Source organism: Phalacrocorax carbo, chromosome 4 (genome assembly GCF_963921805.1).
Source record: "Phalacrocorax carbo chromosome 4, bPhaCar2.1, whole genome shotgun sequence".
NCBI lineage: Eukaryota > Metazoa > Chordata > Aves > Suliformes > Phalacrocoracidae > Phalacrocorax > Phalacrocorax carbo.
In genome coordinates, this window is record NC_087516.1 from 80,810,241 (window position 1) to 80,826,886 (window position 16,646).

At 44.2% G+C, this 16,646-nt stretch overlaps 1 protein-coding gene across 32 annotated transcripts in view; it reads right to left on the bottom strand.

The window, feature by feature from the left end:
- ANK2 (ankyrin 2) overlaps positions 1 to 16,646 on the bottom strand; it is a 375,969-nt gene that overhangs the window by 193,317 nt on the left and 166,006 nt on the right. For 7 of the 32 annotated variants that reach the window (XM_064450592.1, XM_064450600.1, XM_064450594.1 and 4 more), the window contains exon 1: positions 6,730 to 7,506. The exons of 13 other annotated variants lie outside the window; for them this stretch is intronic. In XM_064450592.1, the coding sequence (XP_064306662.1) occupies positions 6,730 to 6,852 (123 nt within the window). In that variant the 5' untranslated portion in view covers positions 6,853 to 7,506. Of the gene's footprint in view, positions 1 to 6,729; positions 7,507 to 16,646 lie in introns of those variants that run through there. 12 more of the 32 variants (XM_064450615.1, XM_064450617.1, XM_064450612.1 and 9 more) reach the window with 3 other exon arrangements.

The window sequence follows — 16,646 nt, forward strand, 5'->3', positions numbered from 1 at the left end:
TCCTCTCTCTTGGTTGCTCTTTTTAAAGTTCAGCAAAAGTTCTTTTTTGCTCAAATGAATGGAGAGAGAGACGAAAACGTAGGCAGTTTGGACACTTCCATAACTTTATGAAACAATCACAGTAAGAGTCAATCCAGCCATAAAATCCAAACTGTACACCATTAAATTGGACTGCATCAAGCAAACTTTACAATGCAAAAGGACTGGGCGTGCCAGGAATGTACTTTCCTCCTCCTGTGTACAATATCTAGCACAACGGAGCAGTGAGCCCAATATTTACCTGTCGGGGGAAGCAATGTGGGAGAAAGAAGCAAAGAGATATATATGTATATTTGTCTTTTCATGGCTAGATAGAACTGTAGCCCCAGCTACCAGCGAGAAGTGATGCACCAGCTGCCAACAAAGTAGCAGCTTGGGAATGAAAGTCAGATGTCCTCCATCCAAGTATTCCTCCTGCCCCACCTTCTTGTGAGCAAAATAACAGGGAAGACTATTGCAACCTTTGTGAAAGGATTTTAATATAGCTCGATTTCCCTCATTCACTCCATGCCTGCCTGCACAAGTAGGAGGCAGTGAGAGAGGATCTCAGATTCAGACCACTTCTGTGCCCATCACGCCGATTAGCCAGAGGGGACAAGTACCCCTGGGTGCCATGTGTGTGCTGTACGAGCTGCAGACCCAAGCCCAAGCATGCTTCTCTTCACTAAATATGAAAGAAGCCATTATCACCACTATCTTTATTTCATGATACCTATCTACTGGCCTACCCCAAAATCATGTCTATTGAGACAGTATTTTCTCCAGTACTCCAGGTATGGATTAATTCAATTTAAAGCTGTGATGAGGCTTATTTACCCAAGATACCGAAAACACACTTAGATAAGTGATCTGTGCTTTGAAATACTGTCTACGTATAATTTATTAAGACCAAATAAATCTTGTCTTTCAAAAATTACCAAGGAAATTATATTTAAAAGCCACACAAAAATCATGGTATGGTTAGGCAACAACATAAAGGTGAGCAAATTTAAACTTGTAGTGGAGATAGCTCTTTCCCCATCAGAACTCAGGGAACGGGACATCATCAGTCTTTACTACAACCCCTGGCCTGCTTTCTTTCAGAATATTGTGCATTTATTCCCAGTTTAATTATGGCAAGCAGTGCAAAAGTCTCAAAGAAGAGTAGAGAAATAATGACACTTGGCACTACAGCAACATTCTGTATCAGCAGAAAGGTGAACAGAGCTTAATCAGCCATCATTTTAAAGCCCCACTCGGTTTTCCTCATTTAGATTAAACCCACAGTGAACTTCGCAGCTAACTGACCCAAGAAAGATGGACTGAATGGGACATGCATATTCAAGGCAGTGCAAGTGCCGGCACAGCCGGGTATTTGCAAGCTTCAGCAGTGTTGTAGTCACATACGTAGCACCCCTCGGACAGGACACCTAGAAACTGAAGCAGCAAATACCAATCTATTATGAAATGCAACGTCATCGAAAGAAGCTCCATTTTACCAGGAAGCAAACAGCGGGGTGTAATTTTCACACCAAGAAATACCCTCATAACGAAAACAGAAGTTTGAGATCCAGGAGGCAAATGCTCACAGGGCAGCAGGAATAGGCACCACCTACGCAAACCCTCAGTTACAAAACACCAAAAAGATTTCCCCCCCCCATGGCTGAAGAGGCATTTGAAACATCTAGAAATTCTAGTGAATCACAAAGATGTTTGCCAAGGCAACGAACAGAACATTGAACAGATAAGGCATATTCAGTGCTAAAGAAAAAACAGTAGGTTAAAGCTGCAAGAAACTTGAAAGCTTTAAGTATACAGAGCTTAAACGCTGAGAGACACCTTCTCTCTCTTCCTTAGTGCAATACAAACTCTGTACTGATCTTGCGGCAGGTTCACACCAGGGGAGATACTGCTTGGCATCCACAAACCAAAGCAGGAGCGACCAAGAGCCAAGAACTATACCTCCACATGACTTCCTCCTCGGGATACCTTTCCCTAGCGCCCCCAAGCACTCATTAATTCCTCTGGGTCCTCCCTTCCTCACTGAAGCTTTGGCCCTTTCCAAAGGGGTGGCCTTTGCGGCTACCAGCCTCAGCACAGAGCCCACGTGCCAGATGACAAATACCCGCTTCCCCTGGCGAAGGTACGCTCAGGTTTCAAATGGGCTTTTCCACCCGGTTCCGAGATAAACGTGACATCATTTCCTACGTTAATTTTGTAACGTGAGATTTCTTTCTCACATGCGCTTTGTGAGAAAGGAGACGGTAACGTGAAAAAAAGGTCTGCTGTGGAAGGCAACCAAAGAAAACTCGGTCCCTGTCTTCTGCAGCTACGCAATGGAAGCCGTTTACTGAACGTTGCCTCCTCCCCATACACACCTGAATTCTGCTGACAGCAGCAGCTCTTCCCTTCTCCCTCCATCCTTGCCTTTTGCAGCTATCGCCTAGCGGCAGCAGCTCTCTGTGAGCTCTGACAGTGCTCAGGGTGTCAAGTGAAGGACAAAAATTCACTGAGATGCAACTGTTTCCCAATCTCTTTTGATGAGCAACAGTGAATATTCCAGACACTGTGGGACATTTTATGCTAAAGGATGCTGAACTCGTGAGGCTGGCCTTTAAAAAGAAAAGATGTGTTTAAAAAACTTTTTTAAAATTGTGTATTTAAATACTAAATAAATACTCACTCACTACTAGTAGAGCCCAGAGGTCAAAGGCATGTCCTAATCACCGATGGTAAAAGGGTAACAGGTAACAGCTCACCAAATTTGTACGTTTAAAAACCAGTTTTGTTCGGCAGCAAAATCGATTTTTGAGAACAGCTCTTTTGGTTCACTGTTTTAGTCCTCGTGGCTTTTCTAAAATCTTTCAAACCCTTGCCACATGCGAAGACAGTCAGCTTTACCTGCTTTGAAAAGTATTTTAGACAGGGAAAAAGCAAGTGTGTTACATACTGCCAGGGGGTAGGAAGCTAGATTCCAAGGCTGTAATTCTAGCTTTGCTGCTGACTCAGTGAGTGACCGTCGCATAATCACACCGTTTCCCTTTCCTCGCTCTGCAAAAGATGAGCTGTATTCAGCTACCTCAAAAGACACTGAGAGGCAAGTGGAGCTGGGCCTTACCCGTCCTGGATTTAGGTATAACGGAATTAGTCATGCCTAAATTTCAATAAAAGCTATATATTTTAAGCTGCTCACCTCCTCTGTTAGTGCCTGGCTTTTAATGCTCTTGAAATATTCGGGTATCAATGCAATTATTCAGACTGTTGGGGATTTTTTGTTTACGTACAGGTCTTTGCATCAGTATGTGCTTTTCAACACAGCAAGAAAAGACTGCATGTATAAAAGTGCACATTTCCCATGTGAATGCAAGATGAGCAGAGCTGACTCTTGTCAACTGGCTTTAAAAAAAATAAAATCGATGAAGTCAGTCTCAGAAAGAACGCAGGTGAGGGTCTTGATATTCGTCTTCAGCCTGCAAACACCTTTTCCCAATTTTTGGGTGTGGAACACTTCTGTTACTCTTTAAAGAACTACAGACGTCTGAGGACTGCAAAGACATCATCTGCCGATGCTGGCCCTCTTCCCAGCTCTGCTAACGGCCAGGGAGTTGTTACTGTCCAGAGCTATGTCAAGTAGCAGACATTATGACATTTAAGAAGATTCTGGTCCTACCCGAGAAGCACAGAAGCTACAGCCCCAGTTTGTAATGCTGTTATCAAGACAGATGATGATCACGCTGCAAAATGTCATCAAGCAAAATACTCAAGAGAAGAGGCAAAGCCACAAAGATCGCCCACCCTTGCAGCATCCCCAGAAGCTAGGACAGGCACAGGACAGTACAAACAGATGCCCAACATGCTGGCAGAGTGGAAGACCTAAAGTCATGGCCCTGCATTACCCTCTTTTGCATAATCAGGATGTTCCAGGGTCAGAGACAAAGTTTCCATCCCAAGGCCAAATCCGTGCTTCACGCATACAGCCTGTCTCGGTATATGGCATCTGCCCAGACGAGGCTTTGAGAAGACAGTTCCCCATACCTCATGCGAGCATATTCCCCCTCTCACTATGGTTTCTACAAACAAAATGGATCTCTGTTGTACTGAAAACCCGGTCACTGCAATGCAACAGCTTTTAAATAAACCACAAAGCTGGGACCGTATTCCCCATACGTAGAAAGCGTTTAAGTGCCGAGAGCAACCAAACAATATTCATTTACATTTCGTCTCTTGTGGGCCTGCACATGCAATTTGCTCAGAGCCTCTGTTTTGCAACGAAGTCAACAAAACATGAGAGCTCTGCACCTATTAGGAGGCAGTCACGTTTCGCAGCAGAACGTTTTATTTTTCTTCAGCAATTTAAGTGACGTACATATAAAAATACATGTATCTCACAGACATGTATCTCTCATCCTCCATAAAGTATATATTTGGTGTATATGAGTGTGCGTGTATGCATTTTCATATATCTAACCTGCTCTACACTGTGCATTCTGCACAGCACGAGCATGTATGCACACAGCCACAAGCAAAGCCATACTTGGGTTGCTGCTTGTCTCACGCAGGAGCAGCGAGAGGGAAGATGCCCAGCCTAACCCACACCCGTACCATCTGAAGCAAGTTGAGGGTGCAGCCAAGCACTTGTTTACGTAACAGCGAGGTAGAGCCGCAGTAAAAGGGCGACAGGAGCGAGGGCCATTGCTGAATGTTAAAAAGGAAGAAAAGCAAACTGCATTAAGATGTTATCCATATTTTCTAAGCAAAGACTCCTGGCGTTTCCTAGATCCGAAAATCTGGTTAGCAGCCTGCATCACCACACGTTATTACTAATAACATGAATGCGGCCCGAGCCTGTCTGCTTGCAGTCAGGGATATGCAGCACTCTGGGAAAGAGATAGCAGAAGGTCTAGTATTAATTCTATCCAGCTTTAATTAAAGTAGTAGAATACACATTTGATTGAAACACGTTCATTAAACGGGGTATGTGAATATCTGGAAAAACAACACACACTGTGATGAAGTAACTGAGACGGGTGCTGGGCAAACACAGAAAAGACCCTCCAGCAAGAACATCCACACATTAAACAAACTCTTTAAAAGAGATATTTTGCAGAGAATTCTCCAATCAAAAATGTAATCACAAAAACTACCTTTTGCTGCAGTGTCCCATTTAGGGGATTAGGTTAGTAATCACAATCTGCCCCAGCATCCAAGCACTGCATACATCAGAAATGACATTCTTCTTTTGATAAAGAGATAAATTCTAATGCAAGTTAATGAACTCTACAAAGCGAGCCTTTTAAAAGTCCAGGAGATTGTATCCAAAGGTCCCAAATGTATCAAACAGCCTCGGTAATTTTATTTAAGTCATGCACTTCAGAATGCAAAAATCACTAAGATTGAACATAAAATGAAATCAAAATTTCTCAGGTATGCCAAGGGAGCAGATGGCTTCTGAATCCCGGAGATTTGCCAAAAGGGATCTGGAATTCAAATGTTACATTGCTGGATTCTGCTTTTTTTCTTTCTACAGAGAAGATCTGTGTTTACTTGCGATGTAGCAGGAAAGAAAAAAAAAAAGAACAGATTATGTCTCTTGATATGATCCCTGACAGAGGAAATTTCTAAAGAAGGGATCAAAACGTGGTGTCAGTGAATGAGTTAATGCATGCCACAATCTAGAGATTCCTGAGATGGGAGAAAAGGAATGGCAATGAGGAGGCATTAACACAGGCACTCCCAGGATAATACGGTCCTAAAGCTAACCTTAACAGAAGCTTCTGGGTTTTTAATATTTTCTCCAGTTTTGCCTGTTATTTGCGTCCTCGGGAACTATAAAGTGATCAGGCAAATAAATTATCTCTACTGATTTTTTTTTCCTCTCCCCCCCCCCCCCCCCCCCCCCCCCAGGCAATCAGAGATGTCACTCCTCATTTCTAACACAGAAGGAAAACAACAGTCAATTTTAAATTAGGAGAAGCCTCCCCAAAATCTGAGACACCTCAAATAGATGTGCCTCAACAGAATCAAAGATTGCCACCAGCAACAGACGCAAAACACCCAACAGATTGCAGACTTGTGTTTCAGGCCCCAGCTAGAAAAATACACCTGCAGTGTGCCGTGTAAATGCACTGAATCACGGCTGCTAGCCCAGGATCAGTTACCGATCCCTAACTGCAGAACGACTCGGCTGACAGGCCTAGCACCATACGACAGGTCTTACATGCAGCATCTAGCATTGCTGGTGATGTGGGAACTGGAACTAAAAATGAGAAATGGGGGAAAAATGCTGTCACGAAGTACAGAAATGCACCTCCTCGCTGCGAAGCACAAACACAGCCACCTCCCTCCCTGACAACTTCTTCAGATCAGCTGGAGGCTTGAAAACACTCGGCTCCTGAACTATGTCATGCATCTCTCGCCCTTTCGGGGATGAAGGGAAGGCGGCAATACCAGTGTGCCAATGGCCATCTTTATCTGCATGTTCCCTGTGTAGCTGTGGGCTGCCATGACTGGCAGCACCTTCATCTCACTGCAGCTGGGCTAAGCCCACGGTGGGGCTCAGAGAGGATGGGAAGGGATGCAAATGGGAAACACGATATGATCGGTTAGGAAAATGAAGGGGAGAGCATTTCACATGGCAATGAACACCTGCAAAGTGCTGCACAGAGAGGAAGGGGGGGGGGGAGGGAAAAAGGGGCTGGTTTCCCCTCATACCTTGCGCTTCCGATCTGCCCTAGAGATTTTCCGCTGCCTTTTCCTTTCCTTCTCAAGGTTTCTCTCCCTCTCTTCGAGTTCAGACTCTCGAACTTTTTTAATGGAAGCGGCTGCATGAGCCATCTTGGAGAGGAAAACACCAGCTCCAAGGAAGCCGTGTCCACGCGGCTATCCAGGTGATTTATTTTTTTCCACAAGGGCACCGGTTGCAAGCTGGAACTTCACGGTGTAATCCACTCTTCCTCCGCCGGCACCCCAGAAAAGGTCACAGCTCCGCTCCAGCCTCTGCAGCACCCATAGCTCAGGAGCGTGAGAGCCACGTCCACACACGCAATGTGCGAAAGTGCTCGTGGCCACACACGCGCAACCAGAGAGCAGCCGGCAAATATCTGCTAGCAGGCTGAAACTGCCTCAGCTTGGCTGTGGCTGCAAGCGAAGACAAGCTTCAGATTGAGCTGGGGAGTAAAAAAAAAAGAAAAGAAAAAAAAAGGAAAAAAGAAAAATCGGCCTTCAAACACACATCTCCAAATTGGAGAGGTCTTTTGGGATTCCTCCAGATAGGCTGCGTCTTCTGGCTGGGAGGAAGGCTCCACTTCAGCATCACCACCAGGTGGGGGAGGGGGCAGCTCCTTTCAGCTTCTCACATCGCCTTCATGCAGGGTGAGAAGAAAATGGTGCAGTCTGACTTACTGACTTGCTGCTGCTGCTGCGACCGTCTGCTGGAGCCCAGCATACGCTCTCCTCCTCTTCTCCTCACGATCTTCCCTTACTGCTGAGTCGGTCGATAGGAAACCAGGAGCAAAAGCTGCCGGGCTCAGAAAGACCAGCCTCAGCCTGCTCACCTGCAGGCAGCATGGAGAGCCGCCTGGAAACGGCTTGCAATATTCAAGTCCTCGTTGTGCCTTTATGCAGCCACGTGAGGCTGCATCAGGAGAGCTGCATTAAGCAGCGAACCAAACGCAGCGAGGAGGGGGACGCTGCTTGGGGAAGCACGCAGCGTAATCTGGGCTCAGCCTGCCCTACTCAGCTCAACTCCACGGAGGTAAAAATAATACCACCGAGCGTGCTGTTTATTATTATTCAATGCCAAAAACTGCTTTCACACGCTTCCTAAGACAACCTATGAAGCCCTGTGTTGAAGATGGATAACGATTATAGCTGTGGACCAACAGACACCAAGAGAGACAGAGGCAACATGTCGTTAATTAGTCTCCCCCTTCTTCCCTGCCCCCCTCCAAATATCATTTGTGTTTGGGACATTAATTTATAGCATTAATATCAGAGACAGCTGGGTCTGTCATTCCCTTACTGCTTATCCCCCTGCTAAAACCTGCATATCAAAGCCCTACTCCCGCCTCCCTGGGTAACTGTTAGCACTATCAGCGTCAAGCATTTATTCATCAAAATAGGACAGGCGTAGATAAAAAGAGCCTTTGCGTTCGTCCCCGGCAGACAGCTGACCACTTTTCAACTCCCTCCAACACCACCGATCCGGCCCCTTCCAGGCAGGTCCTGAGGGAGAGGAGGACTGCGATGCTCCGACGCAGCGGACGTGTTTGCATCCCTGGCTTAGCCACCCCAGAGAAGTCAGGTATATGGGAGCTCACCGGTGGCAGCACTAAAAATCACCAAATCAAAGAAACAACTCCCTTAGCCAGCCTTCCCTCTGCAATATAGTCCTTGACTTCAGGCTGAATTTCACTGGATGGCCACTAAACCCGAGCACCATGAATTTTACTCTCAGACAGCACCGCCAAATCTGTAACAGATGTCCTGTGAGCCCTTCATGTGACAACAGCTCACAGAGCAGGCCTAATCCCAACCTCACCTTATTTTTGTACCCGCAGAACTGGGTTGTTTTCAGTTCACATAGACCAAGACCATTTATTATTACCATGGAACTAATCATTATTGATGGCTTGCGTTTTTACTACAAGGTTTCCCTTTGAGAATGTCACAAATTTTGAAGACCAAATTTTCACAAAGTGCTTGCATATGGCAACTACAAAGCACTATCAAGGCATCTTTAAAACAGACATCTATCTTGTGTTTGAGCCAGCAATCTGTGCATTCCATCAAAAATGTACTTCTCTAGTGGAAGACGACATCAAAAGAAGCAGGATACAGAGTGCCAGCCAACCTTTTTTTGCGGCTCCTCTGTACATACAGGCCAATTTTCTTACAGTTGTTCCCATTTTTGAGAAACTAGGCTACACAAAAATAATGGCTAAAACACTAGCAGCGGCTGCAGCAACAGCCACCAGCAAAGTGAGGTAGGTGGAGGCAGCCAAAGGGATAAAACAAAGGAGCAAATTGAATTCTTTAATAGGACTGTAGCTTGCCTTGCCTTCTTAATGTTGTATGAACCTCATGGGTAGCATCACTTGTAAACCAGAAATGAACAGACAGTAATCTAAAACCCTACCTTCCCGATACAGTGGGAAAGCATGCATCTTTCCAACCTTTTTGTGGGATCTTAAGCAGGAAATTTGAAAATAAGACCAAATCATGGGCCACCACACTTGAAAATCCTGGTCTTACAATTTCCTTAAATCACGGTTCAAGGTTTCCTTAAGCCACGAAATGCTTAAATCCTGGTATGGAGCACACACAGTAGGAGGGTTTATAGGAGGCATGATTTTCAAACGATTTGTCATCTTGTGATGATGGATATGTGCAGGCTCATCAGCTCAGTCTCAAATAATTATTCTTTCAGAAAACTCCCTTCGAAGTTAATAAAGGACTTGATGTGCTTTGTAACCCATGCTACACAAAGAGAAAAAAATCAGACACGAGTTGAACAACTGGTGCCAAGTAAGATAAAATGAAATAGCAAATATTCTTTAGAAGATCACCGGCAAAGGAGAACCTCCGATCAGTTCTAGGAGTTCACCATTATGCCCCGTAAACGTTTTCCCCCAAACCTCAAAAAGACCTAAAAATATTTCATCATTATGTGGCAAAACCAAAAAAGTAACTTCCGATAGATTATTTTGGAAAGAACATATCCAACCTGGGGAAGAGAACATAAAGTATGTATCACTTAATACTTGACACAGCTAACGTCCCTGCAGCAAAAAAGTGTTCTGTTCTAAGATAGAAAGATTTTCCTGGCAAAAAGTAGAAAATGACTAGTCATTGCCCTGCGTCTACAGATCTGAAAAAGAAATCCTTCTGCAGACATCAGTCTGCAGATTAAATTTTCCAGATCTGTTCAGTAAAAATGGAGACTGACCAATTTCCCCCAAACATAAAAAAACGTATCGTGCAGCTGCTACATCAGAAAAACAGAATCTACAGTGATGCTGCCACAAACGGTACGTAGGAGGGGAGTGGGAGAGTGGGCAGAGGCACAGTGACATAAAAAGAACACGGTACCAGAAAAAGGGTGGTTTTTCTCTGAAAAGCATTTGTCATCATTAGCTCTGAATATAGAAATACATAACCCATGAGATTGAACAAATTCCCATTTGGGACAATGAAGCTTCTAAGACTTCAACCTGTACAGTGCCCTGCGTGATCTGTGAACAGGCTCCGAGCGACCGACCTCCCCGTGAGATCCACGGATGTGTGGGTGCTTAAATAGGGTCACAGCTCCTACCTGCCTGGCTTACAAATTGGCACAGACCATTAACTTCCTGACCCGATCTCCCAATTTCACAGTCTCCAGGTTTCGTTGTTTTAACCTGGCCCACCAGCTGAGACAATAAGCTTCTGCACTGCAGTGCTTTATTAGCAACAGCTATGATCAGCACTTGGGTTTAACTGCCAGCTTTCAGGTAGAGACACATGATTTGCTGACCAAATCAGCATTTTCTGTCTACAGAAACCTACTGGATGAAAATCAAGGGTAACTGAGTACAAGAGGAGAGAATGTAAACAAGTGATTATCCTTCCTTGCAGCATATCCGCTAACAGGGTTCCATCTCAAAGACAGGGTTCTCACCACATAAATCATGCGGGCAGTGCAAAAACAAAGTTAAAACCAAGCCTAGAAATAACGCCAAAAAAAGCGTGGCTCAAACCTGCTCTCATCATTTCCCAGAGTTACAAAAGAAAGGGAAGCAGTAAAGGAGTGGGAAAAGCCTTTCATGCCTCCCTCCAGAATGGAGACTGTTCTTCCCAGTTCTAAGCTGTAGCACATTCAGGCGACAGGCTGGAAATCAAAATTGGTTTCAAACTGCTAAAAATGGGAAAGGGCTCTCCCAGGCAATAGTCTGGTCGGGATGAAAGCTGGGCAATTCAACTTCTCGCCTAGCACTGTGGAAGACCAAGGCAGATTGCAATTCTGTAGGGGAATCAGGCACTGCCTATCCCGTACAGAGTATCGAACAAGTACATCTACGTGTTATTTTGCAACGACCGCCGCCTCTGTGCTTTCAAGTTGTCCAGCGATTTAAACTTCTCCCCCTTGCTGAGAAGGACATGTTAGACCAGGCTTGGAGATGTGCACGCACAGCCGTCAGTGGCCTCGAAACCAGACAGCACTCACTTGCAGAATTAGCTCGCCTCTACCCACGGATGTCAACCTACCCTCTCTGCTGTTATTCTAGCCAGGTTAAGTGCCAGAGGTTGGCATCCTTGTACTTCTGGTCGGGAAACTCTGCCCTGAATGCTTCCTCTTGAGGGATGAGGATGGAGATGACGGAATATTTTTGACAGGGACAAAACCATGTGGAGTGCCAGAGCAGCGTAACAATGTACTTAAGTCAACTATTTAAAATTATTCAGATGGATCGTGCGTATTAGCATATTCAGCCATTTCAATACCTACAGAATTACATACTCCTAGAAAAAAAGGCAAAATAATTCCTGTGGAAAGTAAAAGCACAAAGCTAACTATGGAGGTACACACTACGTTTATAAATTGCCTCCTGTCTCACTTATTGTTTAATTCACACTCTTATTCATTACTTACACACAGTAGCAATTGTCCTAATCCTACAGGTACAATAACCCTGCAAGAGAGTTCGCAATCACATAGCTATGCTGTATAGGTTTCATTTGATATTTTCCTCAAAGAAAAAACACTAAGGTTAAAAAAAGGCTCTACATTCTCTCATTCTCACGTTACTGTGCATGTGAAGACAGTGCATTCCAGAAAGCTCTAGGCTGGGAATTAGCATCATGGAACTGATATTGAAAAGATGATATATAAAACTATGTTCTGGCTTTTTTGGTACCTTGATTACACCTATTTTATTAATTGAAAAGAGGTGATACAGAACAAGAAATGAAAAAGGGCAAGTTATGGCACATATATTAATAGACATAAATCAGACCAGTCTTAATGTCCTTCCCTTCTCTTCTGTTATACCACCTGGGTATAATTCACAGCACGGACACATTTAGTGGTCAGTGCTAAAAACATATTACAGATGACATGGTAATATTTGCAATACCATACCCTGCCTTGCACAGCGGGTTTCTGTCTTGAAGGCATTCAGTTCAACACTGACGAACTTTAAATGTAATTAATTATTACACCAGAAAGAAAGATACTGCTTGGCTACTTTCATCTTGAAAGAGTTACTGAAAGTATTCATCTACTCTTAGAAAACTAATTTTTTCATACATTACAGATGATGAAACTGAGATAGTACAGTTACATATATTCTCCTAAGGACATAAGACATAAGGACATAAGGACATTGTGGGACGAGACCAAAGCCTTCTGTCTCCAACAGTGGCCAAAATCAGATGCCTAGCAAAGGGTAGAAGGCGGCCGACACGTATGGTATTTTCAAGCACCCTCCCAGCTTCCTGTCATTTCAGACTGATGGAGGACATCTGTGCTAGACATTTCAATTTATGTAGTCATCCTCACAGGCTGTTTTCCATGAACTTGTTGAGTCTCTCGCCGAACCTTTCTGAATTTCCAGCATTCACAACATATTAAGGCAGAATTCTGCAGCTGAACTACACATTTAAAGTACCATTGTCACAGGCAAGTGCTTAGAGACCAGCAAAGGCGGCAAGATAAAATAATTGCTGTTCTCAAATCACAGGAGTCCTTGCAGTCATCCTTTAGTACTGTCCAAGCTGTGCCATGACAAAGCAGTGCTTTGCACACACCACCAACTTTCTGAACACTGAGAATAGGATTTAGAAAAGCCCTTCCGAGACTGATGCCTCCCGTTTAAATAAATATCCCAAATATGAGGTAAAGACATTCCGGCTGCGCCAAAGTTTGCAGATCAAGAAATGTATTTTTTTTTCATCACATTCCTAAACAAACTAGAGAGAGACAGTTCTGGCAAGAGCGCCCATTTTGCAGTTTTCTGACGACAGCTAAGTTGTATTAATTCTAAATATCGCTCCACTTAGTTTTCATATTGATTGAAAATACTGACATCACATTCTATTTTAACTAAGTCAAACTGGGCCTCACCCAATAGCTCACTCTGGGCAACAGCAAATATTTAATTGATTTAAATGGACTTTGGATCAGGACCAAAATCATCTAGTTCAACACTGCAATGTGCCTTTGCATCTTCCTTCCTGTCCTGGCCTTCCTTCCCCACCTTCTTTTGTCTTTGATTATTGTGTTCGGTTTTGATCTTGTGGGGGCGGAAGCTGCTATTAATGCAAAGAAGGAGCCGAGGGATCAACCCGAAGGTGCTGCAGATCTGCCACGTCTGACTCCCCAGGCACGCAGCGTGTTCCTCACGCTCCCTCGTCACTGCCCTCACATCTGCTGGCCCTGCTGCAATGGGGCTCAGCCGCTCGCCCACGCAGGGCCCCATCTTTCACAGGCGCACCTCGCCACTCCGGGCCCCTGCTCTGCTGACAGCACAAGAGAGGCTACGCTCAGCCAAGAGCAGGGCAACTTGTTGGGGTGTGCATTCATCCTGCCTGCTCCCCAGCTACTGTCTAGTGCCATGGACAAGTGGTCCAACACCCGGAGGGAACGCTCCTTCTCCGGTCCTGCGAGGTGGATACCTGCCTCCTCTGTGTGAGCCTCTCTAGCTGGAAAACAAGAAAGCCACAGGGAGTGGCTAAGACTTCGGCGCTTTTGATTTTTATGATAAAAATAAGTGTTTTCTTTTTTTTTTTAAATGAATGCCTTCCCATATAATATTCTGGCCTGTTCTCAGAAGGCTTTTTTTTTTATTTCTTCTGAGCATTAACATTACAGCCACATACTGCTGAATTACATTAGCTCTGAGAGATGGGGCATATTTCAAGCTCAAGGGTAATTATCTGAGGAAAAAAAAAATCACAGAAAGCAAGCTATATGCTGAAAGGTACTTGCATATATTTCATCTGTGTCACTGATGGATCAATTCTACCACTTGGGATTAAAAAGTCCTATTATTTGCTTTCCCAGAAACCAGGGAAGTCTTTCCACTGAGCTGTCTGAAGAGTCAAAAGGAGGGCTCTTTATTCTGACTTCTCTGATGTAATAGGTCATTGCATTCGGAAATTACCCCATTACAGTAGTGTGGCTGCACTACAGTGTTGCATAGAGTATAACCAATTTACCAGGAACATTTGTTGATGTGGAAACAGAATTCTGTTATCTCAAAGCTGAGTGCTTCAGGGTGATGTAAATAAAAATAACTTTACAAATAATAATGATATGAAAAATAATTATGCCCAGGCAACAAGAGCACATAGCAGGAAAACTGACTTGGTTGTCACTGCGTTGGAAGCCTGTAAGCCAAGGTGACCCAGATCTCATCCACTTTAAATCCTTCCAGTTGCAGCCTAGATGCTGCACATAATCAGCTCTGCTTAAGCATTCTTGCTGTTACATGTAAAAGCGTGCCTGCACTTCGGTGGTGGACCAGGTCATATGGATTCACATTTGAATGGGCCCTATCTACCTTGAATTAAAAGTTTACGTGTCCACAGCTATCAAAACAAAGGGTTGAGTGACTGTTCCTTATGCAAATATTATCATCTATGTATGTATATGTAGTGGTCTGACCCAGGAAAAATGAGCTTTCCAAAATTAAAAATACCCACAAAACAAACAGTTGTCTCTCACAGTTTGTTTCAGTTTGCAAAAATATGGAAGAGGAGGAGTATGACCAAGTAATGCACCTTTATATTTCTGTCTACTACATACATATGCTATCTAAAATAGCATTTCTATCACCGACTTACCGTCAGGTCTAATGATTTGGCTAGATTTCACCCACCCACCTGTAATCAGGCTTGCAGTCTGAATGTTTAGGCCACAATAGCAGACATCAAAAACAAAGTGACTACATATAACTAACCATAAGAAAGGTTCTAACTACACAATTCCTGAAATACGTCAGCAATAAAGTGCCTTAAGCAACAATCTACAGGAGTCTAGTATACCTGCTTTAAAGCCAACGATGCTATTCCTCTCTCTTTTGCTTGTTTGATGTAATAAAAACATAAAGAAAAGTTAGATAATGCACTGCTTCATCAAATACAGCAAAGAGGTGCATCATTTAATGTGTCTTTCAAGCATGTTTTCCCACTGCTTATACCAAGAGCAGATCTACCTGATGCTTGTTTATAAAAACACAGGATAAAATATTTTATTCAGGACTTTCAAAGAGCTCTCAAAGACTATTTTTAGGTACTTCCCAAATTAACCACCACATTAAACCCATTAACATATTAAACCCTTCTTCTAAGCTAGATGGTTTTTACCCTTTCCTCACAAAAGAAAGAAGGTGGAGGTTCCTTTCTTTTTGGAGTCTTTCCCCACACACAAGTAACTTCAGAGGTCCCAATGTCTGACCAAACCAATATACGGAACGGCATTATTACCTAGGGTGTACTGAATTCTTCTGGCTTACAGCCACACCTTGCCACTAGCAAGGCTAGGAAAAAATGATGGAAGTGATTTATTACAGAGCAAATCTCAAGGATAAGAGGTTTCTGCTCCCCAAAGAGCTCTTCTCGGGAGGCGTGTTACTCTTCCTAGAAAGGTTGGACTAGATGATCCCTGAGGTCCCTTCCAACCTGGGATTCTGTTTGTGCCTTTGGGGGACACCGCCAAGGGGTGGCCAGCACCATGAAGGGTGCCCGGCCACCCCACACAGGACCAGGGCTGCCCACAGCCTTCCCACCCAAGGGTGCAAGCATCAACCAGGCATGTCGAAAAGCATCGGGACTGCAAAAATCAAACAGTCAGGAACCGTTGGGGACACAGCCCTGTGCCGTTTGCACCTGCATATTTAAACTGCTGCCCGCCTGTACCGTTTCAGATCTGACCTGGGCGCCGGCGATCAATGGTGTGGACAGCACACGTTAGCTCCGAGCTAACGACCCCCAGCTCCTGCTCACCTGGGAAATCCTCTGTTCAGATGCTGCAAGGGCAGCAAAGACCACAGAGACCACGAGGAACCCGCACACTTCTAATTAAATATTTTCATCAGTAGCAAATACTAGGTCCTGAAAAGAAACAATAAATTTGGACTAAAATCCTAGCTCTAGAACAGCTGAAAAGTCATATCTCAAAGTTCAAGAAATCCAGGTCCGATTACTGTGGCATATGCTTATTCCTGTGGAAAACATGGAGTCGTGATAAGCACAGAACATTCACGTTGCATCTTCCACCACAGGTGCCTGGGGAAATGAACGGCAAATGATCCCCCTCTCCTGGTCAAGTCATGCTAAGGCAGCCATAGATTCACATCGCAAGACTTATTTCAGCATTACAGCAGCCCAAGCGCAGTTTTAGGATGGCACCCAGAGGTGCAAACGCTCTAGTAAGCATCCGAGTTCATGTATTTAGTCTATTCAGGACATCAGTAGTATTCTTTATCCATAGTCATATTTTCTCATGTAACTGTCTGAACAGCTCTGAAACAGTTGGCCAAGGATGGCCGGATAGGGTTTAACTAACGAACGTGTAAATTCCCTGGGGAAAACAAGATGAAATGCACTGACACTGATCACAAAGAGGAGCTAAAGAACTAACCCCATAA